The sequence below is a fragment of the Pteronotus mesoamericanus genome, unplaced genomic scaffold (assembly GCF_021234165.1).
Source record: "Pteronotus mesoamericanus isolate MK-2021 breed Mesoamerican mustached bat unplaced genomic scaffold, CSHL_Meso_final scaffold_705, whole genome shotgun sequence".
NCBI lineage: Eukaryota > Metazoa > Chordata > Mammalia > Chiroptera > Mormoopidae > Pteronotus > Pteronotus mesoamericanus.
Window position 1 is genome coordinate 3,701,785 of NW_026555326.1, and position 24,878 is coordinate 3,726,662.

The 24,878-nt window shown below is 38.6% G+C and overlaps 1 protein-coding gene across 1 annotated transcript in view; it reads right to left on the reverse strand.

The window, feature by feature from the left end:
- Positions 1–18,412, reverse strand: part of LOC129062055 (complement receptor type 2-like) — a 32,970-nt gene extending 14,558 nt beyond the window's left edge. The window contains 29 exon segments of the mRNA XM_054562827.1: positions 1,208–1,416; positions 2,153–2,163; positions 2,411–2,791; positions 3,328–3,396; positions 3,594–3,602; positions 3,686–3,777; positions 4,407–4,814; positions 5,702–5,778; positions 6,074–6,164; positions 6,245–6,421; positions 7,023–7,430; positions 7,941–8,023; positions 8,152–8,191; positions 8,444–8,501; positions 8,504–8,634; positions 9,866–9,952; positions 9,955–10,254; positions 11,415–11,500; positions 12,147–12,186; positions 12,189–12,248; positions 12,329–12,373; positions 12,376–12,498; positions 14,174–14,437; positions 14,440–14,507; positions 14,509–14,569; positions 15,135–15,220; positions 15,651–15,749; positions 17,068–17,240; positions 18,302–18,412. Of these exon segments, the coding sequence (XP_054418802.1) occupies positions 1,208–1,416; positions 2,153–2,163; positions 2,411–2,791; positions 3,328–3,396; positions 3,594–3,602; positions 3,686–3,777; positions 4,407–4,814; positions 5,702–5,778; positions 6,074–6,164; positions 6,245–6,421; positions 7,023–7,430; positions 7,941–8,023; positions 8,152–8,191; positions 8,444–8,501; positions 8,504–8,634; positions 9,866–9,952; positions 9,955–10,254; positions 11,415–11,500; positions 12,147–12,186; positions 12,189–12,248; positions 12,329–12,373; positions 12,376–12,498; positions 14,174–14,437; positions 14,440–14,507; positions 14,509–14,569; positions 15,135–15,220; positions 15,651–15,749; positions 17,068–17,240; positions 18,302–18,412 (3,847 nt within the window).
- Positions 18,413–24,878: the final 6,466 nt, after the last annotated feature.

Here is a 24,878-nt window from a genome sequence, read left to right on the forward strand (position 1 = left end):
TTACATGACATACTTTGGTAACATTATAGATTCAAATGTATTGAAAATTAATAAATCAAAAAACAGTAATGGTATGTCTAATTACTGTGTAGTAACACATAACAAAACATAGAATCCTAGTGATGTACTTAAGTCATGAAAACAACAACTGAGTGAAAGATTAGTTGAACAGAAGAAAGGCCTAGTGTGTGTCTGAATGGGAAGACATCACAGAAAAGACAAATTTCTCCCAAAGTAATCTATAGACTTAAATGCAATCATAATATATTTGATTTTAGAGAATGACAAATGATCAAAAAAATCACCCGAAAGAACAAACAGAAGAGAATAGAGGAAAAAAAATTGAAAAGAAATTATAGCAAAGGGATTCCTGCCCTACCAAATAGTAGAAAGCCGTACTTATTAAACACAAAGTGGCTTTTTCTTTTACTTTAAGTATTTTTTAAAAAAGTTTAAGTGTAGAGAGACAGGAAGGAAAGGAGAATGAGAAGGAGAGAAACATCAATGTGAGAGGGAAACATCAATTGATTGTCCTCTGCCTTCTGTAAGCACGTGAGAGGACAGAGCACAGAAGCCCATAACCCAAGCAGGTGCCCTGACTGGGAATCAAACCAGTGACCTTTGGGCTTGCAGGTCCATACCCAGCCAACAGAACCATGCTGGCTAAAGCAACACAAAGTAGATTTGATAAAATGGTCATATCAATAAAGCAGAAAAGGAGTCCAGAAACACAACTTCACAAATACAGCAAACACAAATACATTAATCACTTGATATTTGATCATGTTAGAACAAACCTTCTGGAAAATTACTTGACAATATTTATTAAGTATTTTAAAACATCATACATTTATCCTTAGTAATTCCAGAAGGAAGCACTGGAAATAAGTACATGTACCTGTGAAATGCTTATTAAAATGTATTCCTCATATCTTTATTTATTTTAAGATCAGTGTGGAAGCAACCTAACATTTCCACAATACAGAAATACATATAATAGAACAATATACTATTATGTCATAAAAAGGAAAGCATGACTTAAAGACACAAACTATGTACATGTGCAAAATGAAAAATATTAAGGCATGAGACTACAACCTCAGTCATTTTTCTTATTTTGTGGTATTTAGATTAATATATTAATCAAATTTAAGTGCTTTTAATTAAGTGATCTAATTAAGGCATTCACATTAAAGAGATAACACACCTCTACAATTAGGAGCCAGCGAATCCCAGGTTCCCTCACGTGTGCAGTGAAGGAGTGCGTCTCCCACCAGCAGGTAGCCTTCCTCACAGCTGTACAGGACTGACATTCCGGCCAAAAATCGAGCTGTATCTCCGCCGGTATGATTCCCATTGGGGATCTCAAATGGAGGCTGACATCCTACAAGGGCTGAGACACCAGTAATAAAGGGTCTTCAGTTTAGCACAGAGGAACACGTTGCCAACACTATCTGGGGGTGAAGGCCACACAAAAAGAAGGCAGGCAACAAGCCAACTAATTGGTATCTAGTGATATCCGTTCCACCCAAACCAAGCAGCACTGGACAGACATTTGCACTGTCTCTACAGGTTGCGTATGATCTGAAGGAAAATGCAAAAGTAAGATAATGAAACATCTATGGCTGCAGCCCACAACTAATTGATCAGCCAATAGTAGTCTTTCCGTTTCCCTTCAGATACCACAAAGGAGCGAGAACCCGTCCTTCTAAAAATGACAGCCAAAGCCCAATTCAAGCAACTGCTGCCCTTCAGGAGAGCAGAGGGAACCCGCATTAAATCAGAGGTTCAACATTTATCTTGGGCTGTAGAGACATGTTTCACTTAAACTGAGACTATTGTGTTGGCCAAAGAGAACAGTTCTGGTGACTCGAATTCAGTTCTCGGGTCACTAATCACCAGCCTCTATTGTAGAGAGTGACCTAGTCACTGACAGAAATAAAACTGACAAATGATACCTAAAATTCCAAGAGAGACAAGTCAAAGGATCCAAAGGCCAGCTTCACTCCTCAGAATACACGACGTTCTCTTCCTGGCTGGTATCACAGCCTTAAGTGTCCAATTTATCAAGCAATATTACTGCCGACATTTCCCCCCCACCCCTGCAATGGTAGGTGCATTCTTACCGTTCTAATATAGTAAAACTAATAACTTTTGTAGACACTGTCGAGTTGGCAATTAACCATCAGTTTTCATATATTTTATCTCAACCCAGACAGAAAGGAAAGAAGAAAAAAAGAGTTGGGTAAGAAGATAAGGCAGGTATCTTGTAAAACAATACAGTTGCCTTAGTTTTCACATGCTTTTCTTTAGGTCAAATAGTAAGTGCAAATTCAAAAATCGTTTTCCTTCCTTGAGCCACAAGTGATCCCATAGTTACTTTCTTAAAATAACTTACCCATTTTGACACAAGTGGTATACCTGGCACCCATTTGTTATTGGTATGACACCTAATCAAGTCATTGCCATTCATGATGAAGCTGCGGTTGCAAGCAACGTATACAATGTCACCGTGGGAATATGATGAACGAGTTTTATTCAGCTTGTATCCATGTTTGACTTCTGGGTTAGAGCAGTGGGTCACAGAAGGAGGTTTGAAGCACTGTGGGGGTGGTCCACTCCAAGATCCACCTCCTGCAGAATCACGGATGCATTGTATAGTTTTCTCTCCCAGAAGAGAGAATCCTTGGTCACATTCATAAGAGATTTCAGTTCCATATCGAAAGTGTTCTGCCATCACACCGGTGTGCCTCCCATTGTCAGCCACAGGTGGAGGCGGACAGTGAAGGGCAGCAGAAAACATTCAGGAAATCCTGCTTCAGCAAGTACACTCAGGTGGACAGTCATCATTCAGATACAAATGGAGCGGTGCAAGTGCATGTATTGCACATAACTATAATATTATGTCGATGAACAATCCTTTCTTTAATACAATTTTATTAATACTTTGATTATATAAATAACACCCATTCATTCTAAAAATTTTGAAAATACAGTAAAGTAATAAAATGAAAGCAATACAGCTGCATTGCCACAAACTATAAATATATTTACATATAATAGATATCTATAGCATATATCTATAGCATATATAGCATATATATATATATAGCATATATAATTTAGCAGATGTATGCCAAATACTCAGTTCCTACTTGACAGCTTTGCTTCCCAATGACAGTGATGACCCAACCATGAAAGGTATTTCTTATCTGAGGTTCACTGAGAGAAGGCACAAACTGTTGAGGTAGTTACAGACTAGTTCCTCAGTGGCCTGCCACTCTAATGGCTTACTATCCCACTGACAACTTTAGTTTCTGTCTTACCTTTACACTGTGGAATCTCTTGGAACCAAATCCCATTCTTCCCAGTATCACATTTCTGAAACCTAGCCTCCTCATACCACGAACACAGAGGCACTCCTAAATAAGAACATTGACAAAAAAATATTAAAACCTTTGACCCTCCAAGTAAGAAAACTATTTCAGATTTAGAGTTGCTCACAACAAACCCATTTCCAGGTCAAGGAAGAACTAAAATGTCAGATGCCAGTCGGATCTTTGGAACCTCATGTTCTCTGCGAGCGTGGCAACGAGAAACCTCTAAAGAGTCATCAAGACAAGCTGAGGGTAGAAGTACTGTGCAAAACAAAGTGGAGAGCCTCTCTGAATGGACCATCTCATACTCACCCATCTGGACAGGATGTATTAACTGGAATCACATGAGAATCAACTGGACGCTCTTGAACATCTTCTCTCACAGGATGACGTGGTGCTTCTAGGGGAACAAGTTTCAAATTACTTACACATGCCTGGTATCAAGGAAAAAAGCAACTCTGGAACTGAAAGTACCTTCACACCGAGGGGCAGAAGGACTCCAATTTCCTGAAGACATACAGTGAATGGATTTGTTTCCCACAAGCAAGAAGCCAGGGTCACAAGTGTAGTCTACGGTCATCCCAGAGACAAAGAGGACCCTGTTTCCACCTGTATGCCGACCATGGGGGAGCCAGGAAGGTGGCTGGCAGTCTGAAGAGAAAACTCCCCACATAAATACCAACAAAAAAAGGAATTTACACCCTAGAACATTAAGTGTACAGAATTTGACAACAGACAATCTTAGACATTTAAGCCAAAGATCACAAAGCTCTAATTAATTACTAAATGCTTTATGTACTTTTGAAAGAACTATGCATTTTTAACCAGGCCCTCTCATTATCTACCCTGGATATATTCTGGATACAAGAGGTATCTACATGAAGAACATATAAAACACACATGGAACATTCTGGTATAGACAGAAGAAATAGGATAGTCATTTGTGGTCTGTTGGCTTTTCCCATGACTGTAGTTTTGGGTGGGAGATAAGAATAATTAAATACCTCATTTTTCTCCTTTGAGTTTTACCTTTTTCACAGATGGGTATTTCAGGGCCCCAGGTAACATTGGCTTTGCAATGAATCTGACTTCTGCCCTTCAAAGTAAATCAATCATTGCACGTGAATGTCACGCTGTCATTGTAGAAATATGGGGTTTCCTTGCCAGATGTCTTGCATCCATTTGCAACGTTGGGATACGAGCACTGAACAGCAGGGAGGGAAAGTTTACAGAGAGGAGCAGGGCCACTCCAGATGCCTCTCCCGTGACTGCTGCTTACACAACGGATGCTGCTTTCGCCGATGAGGTCGAATGCCACTCCTTTCTCTGGCCCAGGGTTACATGTATAAGTGACTGTGGTTCCATATGGCATGTCTTCTGAGGAACTGCCTGTGTGTGCCCCATTGTAGATAACAGGGGGCGGTGGGCAGGTGATTTCTGGAGGGATGAGAAATGACTAAATAAATCTGCTTCAGTATTAGAAACCAAAGAAGAGGCATGAACCTGGTTATGAAACCATGGTTACCCCATTTCCCAGAAGATATGAGCAAGTTTTGATGATATGAGTTATTTCAAAGATCATCATGCATGTAAAATTCAATTTAAACAGGATTCACATAAAAGATTTTTGTAATGGAAATCGTTAAAGATGAATGTGTACATTAATATAATATTGTTGAGGCATTCACGACCAGTAGGAAATTATTAATTTAAATTTGCTTTTTAATAAACAATAGTTGTATAAAAGGCACAGGGGCATAGAATTAAGTATTTTTTGAGTGCCATCTTTGTGTTGAGATGATATGCTAATTTAGCCAAGAATATGTATTGTCGATTAAGCATCTACTTTTTGACAGGCAACATTCTTATTTACAAAATAGAAAGAGTACCATTTAATTATAATAACTTTGAAGTCTGCTGTCTCATACTGACTTTACAGATAAGGGGTTAAAGTTTCTGAGAAGTTACAAAAGACACCCAAGATCATACAAGGGAGTAGATACAGAATAAAAGATCAGATCTCACACCAATCTCCTTTAACTACAATGTACCCCAATTAAACATGGTGGCTCATATACTCATGGCTTTCATCATCTTATATTCCTGAATCACAAGAGAGCATAGCAACTGAATATGTTGGAATTAAGTGGTTGCTTATGCTTTGAAGTGGAGAGAGGCAACAGTAGAAAGACAACAACACCTGACAAAGTTAATAGAACAGAGTTTAATATTCTGATTCCCAAAACATAGTCTGAAACAGAAATCTCCCAGGACATAAGTTGGTCTCACATCATTTCAGTTTCTCTCTTATGTTTGGAACTCACCTTGAGAAAGACCAATCTCCACAAACCAAGGAATTGTGCCTTCACGCAGCTGAAAAACACTGTCACCTAACCAGTAACTAGAGACAGAGTCATGTCATTTTGCCATCTCATGATCACTATGCTAAGCAAGAGCTATTGGCTCTATAGCAGACTCACCACTTTCAAGGCAAGAAGCAATAGACACAAAAAATGTAGCCAGCATCAGCTTCATCAGCTGTTGCCTAGGCATAGTTCCCATACATGGAAAAATAGCACGATCGACACTTCCATGAACACATGACAGGGATGGGTCTTTGCCGTAAGCTCTTACACAGAGCTTGCAGGGTGCACTGATAAGGCAGCCCTAGTTCAACTGAGCCAGCACTCACTCACCCTTCATCACAAGAAGAGTTAACATCTCGTCTAATATATTGATCCTGGGGTTTTCTATAACGATGCTTTCCTACAGGTTCACACTCTGCCACTAAAGAAAAGACACTGTGATGAGAAATCAACTCAAGGCAATCTGGAAACCACAAAACATCTGCGTGCAAACCCCCGCACCTTTGCATTTGGGGGCAGTGGGTGTCCACACCCCCGCAGAGGTACAATGTATGGATTCTTCTCCCGCCAGCACATAGCCAGGGTCACATCTGTATTTTATAGATGTTCCAGGTTCAAAGCTGATTCTGTGTCCATCTTCCTTGTGCCTGTTGAGGATTTTAGGAGGGGCTCGGCACTCTAGAGGGGTGGAAGAAAATTTTTCTTACATAAACAACAGCAAACAGGAAGAAACAACCAAAAATTGGCATTAATGCTATAATTCCCTGTTGGCAGCAGTTATATGATAGAGAAGCTATCTCATAGCCCAGTCTGGGGGTAATTTTAGATCAAGTGGTTCCTGATCCTTTCCTCTTTTCTGCTCTTAGGCGGCAGCAGATTTTGTTCAGTTCCCACTTGGTGCTTTACCTTCTCTCTTGTCTCTTCCTTAAGGAATCACCTTGTATGCTTTCAATGGGAGATTCTAATATTTCCATGGGGTGGGGGCTTTGCTGACTTCCTTCGAAGATACCAGCATCAAGACAAACAAGCATTTTTTCCCCTAAAGAAATAAGCAACTTAGTGTTCCTTCATGTTACTTTCCCTAGGATACTCCCACAAAATGAATCAACAGTGGGGGCAGTGTTAAAAGAAGCCTTCTGCATAATTCATAAACACTATAGTATTTAGTAAAATGGAGGGGACTAGAAACTGGAAAAGGCACTGTCTAAGAACACAACCCATTCCTTCAGTTCTTTGAAGGGATCAATCAGTGGCACCTTTTGCTGGTATTGGAACACACCCTTTTCACAGACTGGTAGAGATGGCTCCCAGGTGCCTTGGCCATTGCAACGTATTCCCTTGCTCCCTTTCAAGGTGAAGCCAAACAAGCAAGCAAATACCACAGTGTCATTATATGAATATTGATCTTTCTGTCCAGACAATATTTGGCCTCTAAGGATCTGGGGAGGTGGACAGTGAATCCTAGAAACAGAAAGTTCACAGCGTGGGGCAGGGCCGCTCCAGGTCCCAGTCTCTCCACTCTCAGCCGCACAGTGGATCGTGGCCTCCCCAGTCAGGATGAAGCCCACTCCTTTCTCTGGGCCTGGGTCACAAGTGTAAGTGACTGTACTTCCATATGGAACATTCATTGAAGGGTTGCCTGTGTGTCTTCCATTGAGAATAGGAGGAGGGGGTGGGCAGAGAATTTCTAGAGAAATTACAGAGAAATGACAAGATTGTAGCTGTGCTGAAAGCAAAGGAAGTCACAGACTTGATGCCGCTCTCACCTCCTAGGTTCCCAGACCTGGGATACTTGAATCTTTAATAAAACAATCAAGGCAGCTATACGAATATAATTCAAAAACATATGATCTATTCCAGAATTTATCTAATTCTGCTGATCCTTGGATTACTTTTCCTCAGTATATTATCTCCTTTATGTGCATAGCCCAACTTACTAGTCTACCTAGATTTTAGAGAAAGAAAAGTCCAGGAACCCTGCTTTACTTGATTAAACAAAGAATATAGAGGTAACTGAAACACACTTCAGTTTTAACTTTTACAGATGTCTAGGACAGATATTTGCTCTCAAAGGTTCTGTATAGCTGTTAACTATACAGAGAAGCTTTTTACAGAAAAGCTTTTTGTTAAGAGAATTTAGTGTCTTCTTGAGTCTCAGATAAGGAACTAGTTGCAGACCACATTTTGCATTACCTACCTTCACATACTGGCATCTTGGTCCATAAAGCGCTCTGTCTAGCAATTACACACTGACTAGAAGTTGGGCCTTGTAAGCTATAGCTGTAGACATAGGGTGGTCATTCAGAACTATTAGGCAGTTGGTGATATGGGTCAATAACCTCTACGTAAAGTCCCAGACAAATTAATTTCATTGGTGTGCATCAACGCTTATTAGCACTATCTGTCACAGCGTCACCCCAGGCTCTCCATAGGTCCTCACAGAGGAGCCTGCACAGGTCACACCACGCATGAAGAAGCCCAAAGGGTTAAATCTCACAGGTCATCCAGACACTCACCCTTCATCACAGTTACGCCAACCTGAAGGCTTGTTCAGTTCCTAGGAGGCTCCTTTATCATCCCATTGAGCAATGGTCCTGGAGGTGCACAAGGTGCCTCAATGGAAACAAGGCAAAAATGCACAAAGCATGACAAATAACAGAAGAGCCTAATATCTAAAAGCTGATTGTAAATTGAGGGTACCTTCACACTTTGGAATGACAGAACTCCAGTGTCTTGAAGACAAACAGGGAATGGATTTTTTTCTCCAACAAGTAAGTAACCAGGTTCGCAGCAGTAATTCATAGAGAATCCAGGGACAAAGAAGCTAACATTCTTTCCTGTGTGATGTCCACTGGGTATCATGGGATGTGGTGGACACTCCAGGGGGAAATCTTAACACACATGTTAAAAAAAGGCCATTAGATGAAATATTTTTCACAATTTAGATTTCGACATAGTACTTGGATCCAAATAAATGACACCCAATCGATGGTAACAAGTCATCATGAATTTTCAACTCAACATATTAAAGATCAAACTAATGTGGTTTAATCATATCCATTTTATACCACAAACAGCTCATTATTTTTTATTTTTAGTTACTTTATGATTTATGTTGTGAAAAATTTCAATGATCAAAAGATAGTCCATTTTCACAGATATTCTCAACTTACACTTAAGCTTATTCTCTGCTCCAAATGTAGAATATTATTACGGGGTTACCCTGCTAGATATAGGTATAGAAAAAACATATAGCAAACATATTTTTTTCTTTATAAAAGCTTAAATATTTTGTATGCTTTGGAACGGTCTTCAGATCTTCCTTACCTTCCAGATTATATATCTATAAATAATACATAGATAAAATCATATTTTTCCAATAATAGTTTTTCCAACGTGTTAACTGATTTAGAATTGATTGATATTGTTCTTCACTGAGAAAATAAACAGCTAATTTTGATGGTAAAATATTTGTCAAACATGCCAGGCCCTGTAATTTTACGATAGAAGTTCAGATTTAGATTTCAGCAACAGCATAAAGCCAATTAAACAGAAATGAATGAAGATCTCACTTGTAAAGTCATTTGATTTGAAACGTTATGTTGGGGGAGATGACTTGGAAAAATACTGGATCACTTCAGAAAGTGTTTATAGAGGTCACACAGAACAGGACACCATATTTGCCAGGTTGTATTAGCAGTTATTTACAGGTGAGTGGTAAATCCATGGGGTGTAATTTTGCTAACAAACTTCTCACCTCCCATTTTAACATTAACTCAGATATATGGTTTAAAACCACACAATTCACACAGCACTAACACTGGCCCCCAATCTAGTGAGACTCATTCAATTCAGTTATTAGGTGTGTTCAGTTACTTTTTCCCATCATAATTTAAAATATCTGTTCTATTGATGCTTGTTGAATGAACATTCATATCCTTCACATCTAAAAAAACCAAAATGAAACAGGGAAGTCATAATTTTCACCCTTGCCATGCTCCGCCCTCACCCCCACCCTTCACACATTGACACCGTTCTTCCTTCAGAATGATACAAAACTACTCCTGCTCAGAGATGAAAGGACCCACCCTCCCAGCTCAACTTAATTTCCTTTTTACTTACCACTCTCACAGATTGGTAGTGGTGTCAGTCCCCATTTTGAATTTGCTTGACACCAAACGGTCTTGTTTCCTTTCATGGTAAATTGATATTACAGGTAAAAGTCACAGAATCACCATGTCTGTACAGTGGTTTCGATATTTTATTCCTGTGTCCCCCTGGTACTATGGGCTCAGAGCAAGTAGCTCTTTTGTTGATATATTCACATATAGGAGCAGCTTTATCCCAGATTCCTTTCACCTGGTCTTTACTAATGCAAAAAAGATTTTTTTCTCCTATGATGTGTAAGGTAAGTGAACACCTGTACCTCACTGAAGTATTAAGAAGTATAGGGTCAGGAACATCATTATTATAACTATTTTTGATTGGAGGAGGAGGGCCACAAGAAATCCCTGAAAATTAAAAGAAAATATGTGGTGATATTGATTGCAACAACAAAAAAATTCAAAATTAAATTGAAAGTCCAATGGATATGATATGACACTTTATATAAAATATGACACTTTATCTGGAACACATTTGAAATCTGTATAATTTATTTCTTACTCATAGTCCTACTTATACCAAAGATCCTAAATATTTGCCTTTCTCTTGATCCTTGGCAGAAAAATCAATATAGGCATCATCTTGACCAAACAATGATAATATAACTGCATTTATTAAATAGTTCTGAGTGTAATCAATTTTAATAAAACAAAGGCAAACAGCACATGAAAACGTATGATAATGACATGCTAATCACATGTGGAGGCACCTGGGACTAATGGAATGTGGGCTCAGTAGACCTGGTTTCAAATCCCCGCTGTCATTCAATAGCTGTGTGACCTTAGGCAAGTCGTACCCTCTCTAAGCATCAGTTTCTTAGACTGTCATATAAATCAAGCTACTTCATAAGGTTATAATGAGCACCCAGAGAGACAGAAGTACCTGAAAGGAGCAAGTACAATACCTGGAATGTGAAAATTATTTGATGCTTGTTTCAAATGAACTGGGGCTACAAGAGGTAAAAGGACATCTTGTCCCTCTGCTAAAGATAGTGCAGCCTCTCTGCAGTCACTTGCCACCCTTTGATGCAGCATCCTTTTGAAAAAGCCACAGGAAGTGGTCAGGGATTTGGGACAATGACCTTATATCCTTTATATTCTTGTGCTAATGTTAACTGTTTATAGCTGTGCTGGTGTATGCACACCTTTTGTGAGTGAGTCTTAGAATGAAGGGACAAGTGCCACCTCGGAACTGCTGGTTGATTTCCATTTAGCTCCAAGAGTTGCTCATCAGTAGAGGGACTGGGATAAGAAGACATGGCCAAACCATTTCCACACAGATGTGCCACTCAGTTACAGTGGGTAACTTTCCAGAGCCTTTATCTTAATATAAATAGAACACTCAAATGATGTTGTCGATTGAATACAACTCATTCTGCACTCTCGAACATACAGAAGAGTGGTATGTCCATGTTCAAAGTACACACGCAGGTAAGATGTTATAGTTGAAAAATGCATGATAACACCAAAAATCAAGAGGTGAGGTTCATACTTTTGCTTCTACCCACGTTCACAGACAGAAAACTTATTACTCCAGCATACTCCCATCCCTTCTGAGACACACTTACTAGAAGATTTGCCATTGAACCGGTACCTTCAACAATAAGGGGTAGCAAATCATCATCAGAAGAAACCAATTCTCAGTCGCATGGAATTAATCACATCTCTCAAGCATGTGGCATTAATGAGCTCAGTTTTTTTTTTAAAGCACTTTAGGCTTAAGGAAAAAAATCCAAGATCGTTTGTGAATCACTTCAGCTATGTGATGACTTCACACCAGGTGGAAATAGAGGAAAAAATCCTAATGATTATAATGTTTTCAAAAATTCTCTTTTTTCTCCTTGGCCTCCAAATTTCAACATTCTCTTGAGCATTTAGAAAGAACAAATCTCAGTTTTGAGTGAAGAAAATATCGAAGACCTTTTCCCTAAGCCCACCCCAAAGAGTCTCTCTTACTAAATCCCTATCATCTATTCATTCTCCATAATAGAACCTTCTCTACGGACCTCAAGCTTTGCTTTTTCAAGGATAAATGGATAATTGCCAGTTTTGGCTAGCCACGCACAATACCTACACTTGAAGAAGACCAGTAATATTTGGTTAATAACAGAACTTTTGGTGATAAAAGGCAAAGAACAGGAGGGAGAGGAAAAAACAGTGATGATGTTTAGAGATCACATTTTGCAACGCTTAGCTATAAGTCATAGATCTCAATTCAGGCCCTGTCACCTCACATTCACCCCTCATTACAAACAAAAGAAACCTCTGCCCCAAACTGGAGTTAGGAGAAGCCACCACCTGACCATTGAGAAGCTGGCCTGGAGCAGCATCACATGATTCCACTAGGAAAAAAAGAGACAAGAGCTGGCACATGAAGTCAGAAAACAGCTGTTTCCTTACAATGGAATAGAGCTTTAGGCGCCTTCACATTTGGGGGCTGTATGGCTCCAGGTTCCCAAGGATGTATAGGGTTAGCTCCCATGAGAGTGTAGCCAGGCTCATAGCTGTAGGACACTTCCTGTCCAATTGCTAAGAATTCCTTATCCATTTTGTTATAATTACCATGGCAGATATGTGGAGGTGGTGGACATCCTGAGAAAAGAACAGGACCAGAGGCCTTTTATTTCCGAAGTAAGAACTTTCCTCTCTACAACCTAAGCCAAGTTGGGATTGGCAGGGGTGGGATGAAGGTGGTTATGTCAGCTCTCCTAGTGTAAAGCGGAGAGCCATTTAGTGATGTGGAGTGGACTAACATCCATTACTCTCTGAGACATGATGAACCATGCAACCACCTGCTTTCTCTCTCTGGATGGACTAGGAAGCATTACATCTGCTCATCATTTTCCACTTTATATAACTAAAATGGTCGTGGCTTTCTTCTCACTAGTACAGTAGTCAGGGGAACCAAGCTTTGGTAATACATTTTCACCACCAAAACTGACCTCATTTTCCTGCTCCTCTAACCAGGTTTATGAAGGGTCTGGCCATTGAAGGGCGAGGGCAGGGGCATCTGAATGTAGCTACCTTTTTGTAAGTCAGACATTTCTCAATAAGAATAGGGGAGAAAGAGAGAATGGAGGAAGAGACCCAATCTTAATTCTAGTCTCCTTTTCAATACGGAAATGCATAATGTCTACAGTCTTTTGAATCAAATTCTGACATCAGCCAACTACCCTCATTGGTATGAATAACAGAATTGAGAATTTATTTTAACGTCGTTTAAGTAAAATTTAATCATGTACATGTTTTACAAAAATAATCTGATCATTGGCTGTGGTACTGCTTTTATTTTTTAAAGAATCTTCTAAATTCCTTGGAAAAGCATCTGCCCAGGTCCTTTGCCCATTTTTTGATTGGATCATTTGTCTTCTTGGATTGGAGTTGAGTGAATTCTTTATATATCTTGGAGATCAAACCTCTATCTGATGTATCATTAGCGAATATATTTTCCCATATGGTTGACTCCCTTTCATTTTGCTGATGTTTTCTTTTGCCGTGCAGAAGCTTCTTATTTTGATGAGGTCCCACTTGTTTATTCTTTCTTTTATGTCCCTTGCTTTAGGAGACATATCAGTGAAAAAATTGCTGCATGGGATATCTGAGAGTTTCCTGCCAATGTTCTCCTCTAGGACTTTTACAGTGTTGTGACTTATATTTAAGTCTTTTATCCATCGTGAGTTTATTTTTGTGTATGGTGTCAGCTGATGATCCAATTTCAATTTTTTGCATGTAGCCGTCCAGCTCTCCCAACACCATTTGTTGAAGAGGCTATTATTACTCCACTTTATGCTTCTGCCCCCTTTGTCAAATATTAGATACCCATATAGACCTGTGCTTATTTCTGGGCTTTCTATTTTGTTCCTCTGGTCTATGGGTCTGTTCTTGTGCCAGTACCAGATTGTTTTGAGTCTAGTGGCTTTGTAGTAGAGTTTGATGTCTGGTATTGTGATCCCTCCTACTTTGTTTTTCTTTCTCAAAATTGCTGTGGCTATTCGGGGTCATTTATGGTTCCATATAAATTTTTGAAATGTCTGTTCTATTTCTGTGAAATATGTATCCAAATTAATGTAGATCTAACACTGTTCCAGGATGTAGTAAATTTCCTACCTCTTCAACATGTAGATTTTACTTTTGAAGTTTACTTTGAAATTCTTTAATCAGGATACTCAACCATAACTACTATCTTTCTCTTCTTCCTCTCATCACTACCATGTGTCTGTTCAACCAAATTTCATTTAGAAATTACCAAATGTTCTATCCAACCCACCCTTGAAGCACCTTGGCAGTGGAGGATCCCATTTGCTGTTTTTTTGGCATCATACCACGCTGCTGCCTTTCATGGTAAAGCCAGGCTTACACTTAAACATCACAGTATCATTTAAGGAAAATGCATGTCTACCTCCAGATTCCATAATTCCATTTTCAACTTCCGGAATTGGGCATTTGACTATTTTAATACACTGAGGAGGAGGACCACTCCAGATGCCAACTGGATTGTCTTTGCTGGTATAATATATTGACTTTTCACCATGAGATCAAAGAGCTTTTTCCCATTCTGTCCAACATGGCACTGATAAGTCACCACCATTCCACAGTAAAAATTCTCTACTGTTGCTAGAAAAGTCCCCATTGGAGATGGCTGGGGGTGACTCACAAGGAATAGCTTTTTGGGGGTCAGGTGGAGAAAGAAAGAAGACATTTAAATATTATACCTTCTTGGAATTTTGTTTTCAGTCTTGAAATCCTAACTCCAGACTACAATTAACACTTTTTGTTAAAATACTCTATTGTTATCTCAAAGACGATTACAAATAGGAAGTTGCAAAGTAAGAAGATGCGTGTAACCTCCCTGAATAAAATTTTTTAAAAAAAGATCTAATCACTAGATCTCATCCCTATTTTATAGATAAACTGTTATATGAGGCACCTGAGATGACCTACATTTTGCATGAAATAAAGCTGGCAGTTTAGTCTCATGGCATATTTTAGACTTAATCCCTTATTCACTATGAGATAACTTATCATCAAAGTGGAGAAATCAAAGGAAATTGTGGTGGGGTTGGGGGGGATTGGAAGAACATAAACACACCACAGCTCTGTGCCCAGAACTTATCAAACCAAGTATAACTTTGTCTGGGTACACCTTTTGATATGTAGATCTCTCATTTCCCTCTGGAAGGATACAAGAAGAATTACACAGGGTGCAATAAAAGGATCGTTGTACTCACATTCACATAAAGGCATGTCCTGATCCCAGGTTACAGTATTGCCTGAGATAATACATGTAGCAGATGAGTCACCAATGAGTTGATATCTAAAGGCAAAGAGATGAGTGATCATCTCTCAGCTAAATGTACATTTTGGGAAAGCTTAGTTCTTTGTCCACTGAAAGAATGGCAAAGGATGGAGTGTCATGTACGACAAGTATCAGTGACAGACTAAGGACTCATACTAAAGATTAAAGAATCTAAAGCCAAGTAAAATTTGCCTGCTGATCAGTAACACTGGAGATTTAGAATTGGAAGAAGAGTAGCCCAAGCTATTTTCTCTTCTAGGTAACCTCTATAGCGGGTAACCCTGCACGGTAGTCTCTAGAGCAGATGAGGTAGGTGGTTCTCTTCTTGCTCCTCTATTTTGAAGGGTAGGTGGCAGTTACTCAGATCTCTCTTTGAAGACAGAAGGCATCTGGTTAAAACAACTGCTGTAAAGCCCATGTGCCCTGGAAATGTCTGCTGCCAATTCACCCTTCATCACAAGAATATGTAATTGTTGACCCAAACTCAATACTCATGTGTGTGAGGACAGAGCCATGGAGAGGTTTTCTGGGACTCACACATGATTTACTTACAAAGGAAAACAAAACAAACAAGATTCTGGACTAAGATTTGGGAAGCTTTCTGCGTTTCATATAAGTCCCAACCTGACTAGACTTCCTGACTAGCTTATTTGTGCTTATTCAAAGAAAATTTTGACCTTTACAAAACTTTTAGTTTCCAAGGGGATAGTCAACTCCAGGACAGTATTTATTTAAAGCATATAGCCTATATTTCTGAGTGTGCATGCAAACATTATTTGTGTCCAACCAAATTTATAATCTCTATTTCCCCTTTTTATATTCTGTCAGTTGAGGGCATCATCTACCAAGTCTTGTGGCTTAAAAAAAACACACACAAATTTAATAGTCAGCATTTCCTTTCTGTAACTCATTCTTTATCCCCCATTCAGTTGGTCACCAAATTTTAGTGACTGAATTCCAAATCTCTCCAAACCAACTTTTTGTCAAAGCTGTAACCTCTCATCAGATCACTGAGTAACAAAGTTTACCTTTCTAACTCTGGTCTCCACTGGTCTCCATTCTTCTATCGCATCTACCAATGAACACATTATCTTTCAGAAGCACAAATGTGGTCATACCACCACCTACATTTTACCTTACAATAACTTAACATTGTTGATTGGAAAAATTCATCACCTGTCAGTAGTAAGGTCTGATTTACTTAACTACTATTCCTCACCATGTACTGAATTTTTCTATTTTCTAAAGATGTCAGTTCTTTCATATCCATGCCTTTGCTTATGCTGTTTCCTCCGCCTGTGATGTCTAGATTTCTCTAATTCACTTAGATAGCCTTTATTATTTCCTTCTCTATCACCTCATAGAACTTTTCCCTCAGTGACTAAGTGAACTTACATGATAGTACAATATTTGTTTAAAAGTGAGCCTTTACAATTAGTATAGGAGTTCCTTACAGGAAGGGACTAGCAGACTTTTATGGTGCCCTGCAGCCCCACCAGCTAGCCTACAGCTTCATACCTAGGAGTTGCTCAAAAACACCCCTTGGATTAAATGGAGGTAAGAATGAAGTGAAACTATTATTCCTGCATACTAACTTCTAACCTCACTCTAACTCAGTGCAGAGAGTACAGGGAAGGTCATAGAGGTTACAGGTTACATAGAGGACAGCAGGATGGGCCAGCTGTGATGACTGAACCTCAGTACTCACTGCCCTAGGAATAAAGGAAAACATGGAAAACCCAGGAGCCCCCTTCACTGAGATGACTTACTAATTTGCTGATCATTTATAATAATAATAAAAAAAAACAGGTCAGCCCATAGAGACACACTAATATAGCCAAAGACGCCTCTGTTACAAAGGTTACTCATGTTTATAGTATTGCTGAGCATCTGACCACTTGGAGGTCTCTAGGCAGGTGGCAAAGAATGACCTTCTGCTATACCCAGGAAGGCATTCATAGTCCCAAGATGTCCCAACAGCAAACTCTGGCTGATCACTCTGAACTTCAGGCTTAGCAAAAGGATACCTTGGCAGGAACTTTCACTGATCTAGAGACAAAGGGCACAGGACTATCAGAAGAGAGGCTAAACCTTCTACTCTGCTTCTGCTTTGTCACCAATTATCTTTGACAACTTTAACTTTTAGAAAGTAAACCTAAAATGGGGAAAAAACTTCTCAGAAAAAGTGTATGTATCTTGCAGTATGGGTGCATATACAGAAAAAATAAGCTCAGAAATTCAAAGACATTTTAGGATAGACTTTACATGGAGAAAATAATTTTTCATAAAATTCCATAAAAACCCTGAGTTCTTTCATGTCCTTATGACATCATAAGTAAAAATTAAAACCTTATAAAGTTTTCTGGGATAGTACTGTAAACCTGTAAACTAAAGTGTACCAGAGACCTTATAAATTCAGCACATGTATGATTCTCTAAAATTACTTTAATGAATTACCATTACTATCTTAGTCATTAAAACTTTAGGTCCTAGCAATAAGAAAATATGTTTATTTATTATTCTTCATTGTTGTATTCAGTCACCAGAATGGGGTAAGAGACTCAATTTTTATTCTAGCCTTATTGCATAAAGGCTACATTTTTCAATATGAGAATGTATAGTTCTATACTATTTTGAATGGAATATAACATCAGCCAATTTCCCCCATGGCCAATAGGATTGAGAATTTATTTTATCCTGATTTAAATAAAATCTAATCATGTATATGTTTTGGAAAAGTTCTTTGATCATTAGCTCTGGTACTACCTGCTTTTTTTCAGAGCAACTTTTCCATGGCCACACTCCATTTCTGGTGTAGTCTTTACACCATGACTAATTTACATGGGATAAGAAGTGTGGCTTTATCTCTAACCCAAGACAGCTTTAAAGGTCTTTCCAGTTTCACACCTTCTCACAGAGTTGCCTGAGGCCCTCACTGAGATTGCAGTGATGCTTAGCTGCTTCTTTCTCCCAGTCCCGATTTTTCCTCCTCCTCTCCATAAATACTGAGCCTAAGAGCACCTCTTAGTAACTGGGTTGCACAATAATTCTGTCTCATCACTTTTTTTCCTGGCAACCTGACATGTGACAGCCACAAACAGGGTGTGGAGCAGAGGGCGCTTCTCCATTTCCAGCTGCAGTTGATCCGGTGACCCATGTGCGTTGTTCTTGTAAGGAATGGTTAACTGCAGAGCTTGCAGAAAATTCCATTTAGAATACATACACTGGCAGGGACATTTTAATATTGTTACAACATCATTTCCTCATTTATTTTCTCTCCATAAGCTTCTGAAGATTTTGGAAATACGTGGTAAATTTATACCTTAGTATATTTAAAGGTCAGTGGAGACACAGGGGTTTCTCTGTAGAAGACTAGAGTAGATTCTACTCGATATAATAAAAATTATTCTGCCCTGGCCAGTGTGGCTCAGTTGGTTCGATTGTTGCCCTTTTGACCAAACAGTTGCAAGTTCCATTCCCACTGAAGGTGTATGCCTAGATAGCAGATAGACCCATGTGGGAGGAAACTGATGAGTTTCTCCATCTCTTTCCCTCTGTCTCTCTCTGCCTGTTCCGCTCTTGGAATTTTTTGTTTCCCCTGAGTACTCAGTCCATACTGATTTTTCTTATTTCTAATACAGTACCATTTAATCTGTACTTCATAATTTGTCCCCTCTAGGATTCTACTCTTTGCTGGTCTACCATGAAGTCTTATCTTCCGAATAAATTTATGCATTTTCTTTTCTTTTTTTTTTAAGCTACAACTGATTTTTAAGATTGTTTGGAATTTCTCCTATGAGTTCCCTGAAAGAAGAAAATGTAGAGAGACTTCAGAGGTCTCACTAAACACCTTTTTAAAAAAAAATTTCCCCCTCACATCCACCACTTTCTTCTTTGGCAACCAACAGCTTGTTTTCTGTATCTGTGGGTCTGATTCTATTTTGTTTTGTTTGTTCATTTTTGTCTTGTTTTGTTTATATAAGTGAAATCATATGGTATTTGTTTTTCCTGTCTGATTTATTTCACTTAACACAGTGTCCTCTAGGTCTGTCCATGTTGCCACAAATGGCAAGCTTTCATCCTAATTGCTGGATAATATTCCATTATCTATAATTATACAATAAATGTATATACACACACACATATAATTATATAGTCAATATTCCATTATATATATATTATCTTTATTCATCTATAGATGAAATGAAAACATAGGCTGCTTCCATATCTTAGTTATTATAAATAATGTTGCAATGAACATAGGGGTACATGTATCTTTTTGAACTCATGTTTTTGTTTTCTTTGGATAAATATCCAAAAGCGGTATTGCTGCTTTGCATGGCTACTCTATTTTCAAATTTCTTGAGGATTCTTTGTAATGTTTTCCATAGTAGCTACACCAATTTACAATCCCTCCAGCAGTGTATGAGGGTTCCTTTTCTCCACATCCTCACCTGTTCTTGTTATTTCTTAAATTTTGTTTTGATGATGGCCTTTCTGACAAGTGTGAAGTGATATTTCATTGTGGCTTTGATTTGCATTTCCTTAATGATTAGTGATGTGGAGCACCTTTTCATATGTTCTCTTTGGATAAAGGTCAACTCAGGTCTTTTGCCCATTTAAAAAAAAATTGGATTGTTTTTCTTTTGTTAAGTTTTATGAGTTTTGTGTGTATTTTGGATATTAATCCTTTAACTGACATATCAATTACAAATATTTTCTCCTACTATATATTTTGTCTTTTCATTTTGTTGATGATTTCCTTTGCTGTGAAGAAGCTGTTTAGTTTGATGTAGTTCCACTTGTTTTATTAAAGGTTTTATTTATTTATTTTTAGAGACAGGGGAATAGAGAGAGAAAGAGAGGAGAGAAACATTGATGTGAGGGGGAAACATGGTTGCTTCTCACATGTGTCCCTACTGGGACCGAACACGCAACACAGGCATGTGCCCCAACTGGGAACTGAACCAGTGATCTCTCACCTTGCCCAGTGAACTGAGTCACACTGGTCAGGGACTACTTGGTTTTTTTGTTTTGTTTATGTTGCCTTTGCTTTTGATGTCAAATCCAAAAAAATTATTGTCAAGACCAATATCTAAGTGCTTATCCCTTATGTTACTTCCGGAAGTTTTATGGTTTTGGGGTCCTATGTTCAAGTCTTTAATACACTTTGAGTTCATTTTTGTGTATGTTGTAAGACAGGGGTTCAGTTTTATCAATGCTATTTATTGAAGACACTCTCTTTTCTCAGTTGTATAAACTTGGCTTCTTTGTTGTAAATTAATTGACCATATATGCCTGGGTATTTCTTAGTGCTTTTTTCTGTTGCATTGATCTATATGTCTGTTTTATGCCAAGACTTTGCTCTTTTGATTGTTATACCTTTGCAATATAGTGTGAAATCAGAACATGTGATGTCTCCAGATTTGCTTTTCTCTCTTCATATTGCTTTAGCAATTTTAGGTCTTTTGTGGTTCCATACAACTTTTAGAATTGTTAGTTATATTTTGTGAAATATGTCATTAGAATCTTGATAGGGATTGAATTGGATCTATAGATCACTTTGGGTAGTATGTACATTAAAACAATATAAATTTTTGCAATTCATGAGTACTGTTTCTATCTTCTCAGCTGCACCTCCTGCTCAACTCATCTTCTTAGACTTAATCCATGCAACATCTCCTCTATGAAGTATTTTCTGTTTCCTCCAAGGAAGCAGTGGCCAGTCCTCTTCTCTTGGACTCTGCTCTGCTTGGATCTCTCTGATAATTAGCACATATTTTTGCATTCCAGTGGAGGGTGGACAGAAAAAATTTAATAGTTAACATGGCTAACTTCACTCATCCATGTGACCATAACCTAGTACAATGTGTCCCTCATAGCAGCTATTCAAAAAACTTTGGTACTCAAAAGTACCACTGCTATCAAATAGAAAACAATGGTGAAGATACTGTGATGGATCTAGTATTGAAAATAATTAGTTTAAACTTTAAGTGCTGGGGAAGGATTAGGTTATCAATTTCTTTTGTTGCCTATCTGCTAGTATTCTGGAAATCTAGCAATTGACAAAATAAGAATTGCTCTCTTTGCATTGTAATATGCAAACTAAGGAAACTGAGAAGCTATTGCGTAAGTACTTGTTGATCTTGGCTTCTTTAATTTGAAAGAAAGAAAAGATCTAAAATAGGCAGAAGAGACCACCCATAAAAAGAGAGTGTACACTTTGTCCAAAAAAACAACCCTATCTGGAGGAATGAGACTTGTCCCAAAATTCACCAAATGTTCCCTTCTGCAACTTCAAACCATTTGGCAAATGCCTCAGAGCTACAAGCCTCCCAGGCACAACATTGTCTACTTAGAAAACCTTCTCCTCCTGAGCCGCTTTAAAAGTGAAACGTTTATTTTGTTCACATATTTTCCCTGTACAGCATAGTGATTTCTCATGTTTACTCTCCAAGTTTTATTTTATGCTATTTTCCGTAATGACCTACAGTATTATTCTTGGGGTGATTCCCCCCGGAAAATAGAGTCTGTTTTATTTTTTCAATTATACTTGACATTCCCTATTATTAGTTTTGGCATAGTGGTTAGACATTTATATAATTACAAAGTGATCCTCTCGATAGGTCCAGCACCCACCTGGCTGGACCATACATACATAGTCATTACAGTACATAGTTATGACACACATAGTTATTACAGTATTATTGACTATATTCTGTATGCTGTGCATTACATCCCGTGACTATTTCGTGTTCTGATTTTACCTTTCAGCCTTAACCTTCTACCTTGTTTTTGATCCTCTTCATTTCTAGCTTTGTTACCTTCCATGTTGCTCCCTGTTCACTTTATCTATTTTTGTCTATTCCAAATTGTGTTTATAGTTTCCTTCAATTTCTAGTGTTAAGCCTAATCTTTATTTTTTTAAATTCCTTTGGTTTTCCTCTTACCATCACTGTTCTTATCCTTCCACTCCCCCATCAGTGAATTTTTAAACAATCAGCATCAAGAAGACTGGAGCAAGATTCTGCATAAACAGAGGAAGACAGAGCCTCTCTGAACCTCAGCTGCTTTTGCCTTATCTTGTTAGACACTACAGGAAGCCCGTGGTAGGCATGACTCTTTCAAGGAACTGTCCCCTGAAGGCAAGAGGGATAATTTTCCCCCTGTGTTCTAAGTCTCTGCTGAATATTATACTTAACGTTCTGGCACTTACTATTTATACAAGAGCATTGATGCTGAGGTAAAAGGATTGAGCATTTGGAACCACAAGTGTGACAAGGCACACATGATCTCTGCGTTCCAGTGCAGAGTGGACAGAAAAAATAGTTTAGGAAGAGTGACTACAAGTTAGAGGGGATTTTGGCTGGAGTGTGTGTGTCTCCCTGAGGTAATTTGGTGAGAGAAGGTTTGAAGGGGTAACATCACAAATGAGTTTGAAGGATAAGGAGCCAATTACGCAAGAGGCGGCAGGGGAATATTCCCAGACTGAGGAACGGCAAGTGCAGAGGCCTGAAGTGGGGAGTTTGGCCTGTCTCATGAGCAGAAATGTCTCCCCTTGACCAGTCATTTATTAAACGCTGTCAGAGAATCATGCTCCTTCCCTCCAGAGCACCTGTCTGGGGTTATAACATACAAGCATTATGGTTTGGTTACTGTCTGCCAGTCCCAATAAATTTCAGCAAATATTGATTGATTGCCTATTGTGCGCCTGGATCTAATAGTGGGCAAAACACAGTCCCTGCTTTTATTCCAGCGTGCGCGTGTTTGTGTGTGCGTGTACGAGTGCAGAAAAGAATAGTGAAACAAGGATCACGAAAATAGGAGCGATCTGTTACTGCTCACCAAGTGTAGCCACAGACCCAGCACGGGACCTGGCACATAAAAGGAAGATATTTATTGAATGAATTCTGCTAAGGACAGAATGTAGCTCGCAAAGAAACTGTGTATGTAATGGAATCCTAAAAATAATTGGGGCATATGAAGACAGAAAAAAAAAATTTTGCTCGTGTTAAAAATGGTTGTCCTGTGATTGTATACATTTTGTACAATAAGCATGTCTTTTTTGGCATATATCTTTTAAAGTACACATTCCATTCAGTGAAGCACAAAATAAACATTGTGAATGGGCCTTCGGCTTTAGTTTATGAGCCATAGGGAAAAACTATGTTAACTTTTTTTTTTTAGGATACTCATTTCTCATTAAGTTTGGCTACCAATGTTTTTTAGGTTGCTTTGCATCATCCCTCTGATAGCACCCGACATAATGGAAAAAAAAAAAAGCCAAAGCCATTTGGTAATAGAATAGAGTGTGATACCACCTATATTGGATAGAACACAAAGTTGACTTCATGGCAGGAAAAAACAAACACACACCAGGCTGATACTGGCTAACAAGCTGCTTATCACCTTTACGTACAAAAAGCACTGCACACCCTTCCAAAACTCTCTACTGCAGGAACCCCGAGCCCTTTGTCAGGCAAGTGCTACACACAAAACACGCTCTTCCCAACCCCCGTCCAAAACAAGCAGTGAGCTTCCTTGCCCTACTGGCGCCCTAGAGGGAACTCGAGAGCCAAGGTTTTGTGAGAAGTAGGGGAGTAAAAACTCCTGGTTCCTCTAGCTCCCCGTAAAGATGTTGTCAAACTGGCAGAGAAAATAAGAGAGTGGTGAATATGCATGAATACCTGGTTCTGAGCTGTGTGGTAGATCTCTTTTAAGGTTTTATGACATAAAACCTTATATCATAAAGTGATATAGTTGGTCGGTGGGGATGCCATTATTAGAATCTAACTTCTTTAAAATAAAACAATGTTAGATGATTACTTGCCTCCTAAATTAGTATATTTACATAATCCTTTTCACTGACCTGGTGAATTACAACTTCAGCATTTGTGAAAACCTGAAAGAGAATGGCTAGACAAAGGATAGACTGTCTTTTCTGATGTTGGTTCTGGATACTATGCTTCCTCTGTTTGCACCTCGTAAGCCCTGCCAGCCAATAGTTGTGTCCAGCAAGAGCATGACTGTGGTTTGCCACACCCAAAGCAGGTATCCTGAAACCAATCAAACACAGGGAGAAAGGCATTTCTCAGACGGAGCGCATTTGTTTTGTTTCCTCTTGGCGTGAAGGCTCTAAAATGTAAATATATTGCAAAACATATTCCATAAGTAGATTTTCAATGATAAAACATTTTATTCCTTTTTTATTATAGTAGTGGAGACAGAAAATTTCATTTAAGCATTGTGGTCTTCAACTAATGTCTCACATGTAAGCATACAAAAAGGCAAAAGAAACGTTAGATTAGCATTAGAAATAGCTTTGGAGAGTAACTGTTTCAGCTGCTGCTCTTCAGAAGAAAAATGTGAGGCCAGAGGTTAACGGAATTGCTCAATAACACAATTAGGCTAGACAATATGGTATTTTACATATTGTTAGCCTGTACAGCATTTCCCACAGATAACTGAGGTTTAAAAAACATCCCACATAATTTCTAACATTTAAAAAGTCACAGGCATCAGATATTTGTTAATCACATTGCACACCAACCTATTTCATTCCGGGGAAAACAAAATAATTTAGAATTTTTTCCTCCAAGGGTGTTTTTGATTCTAAGCAAGGCTAATTCTCAAACAGTTAATTTCTAGTCTTCCTTTAAAAGATAACTACTGTTGA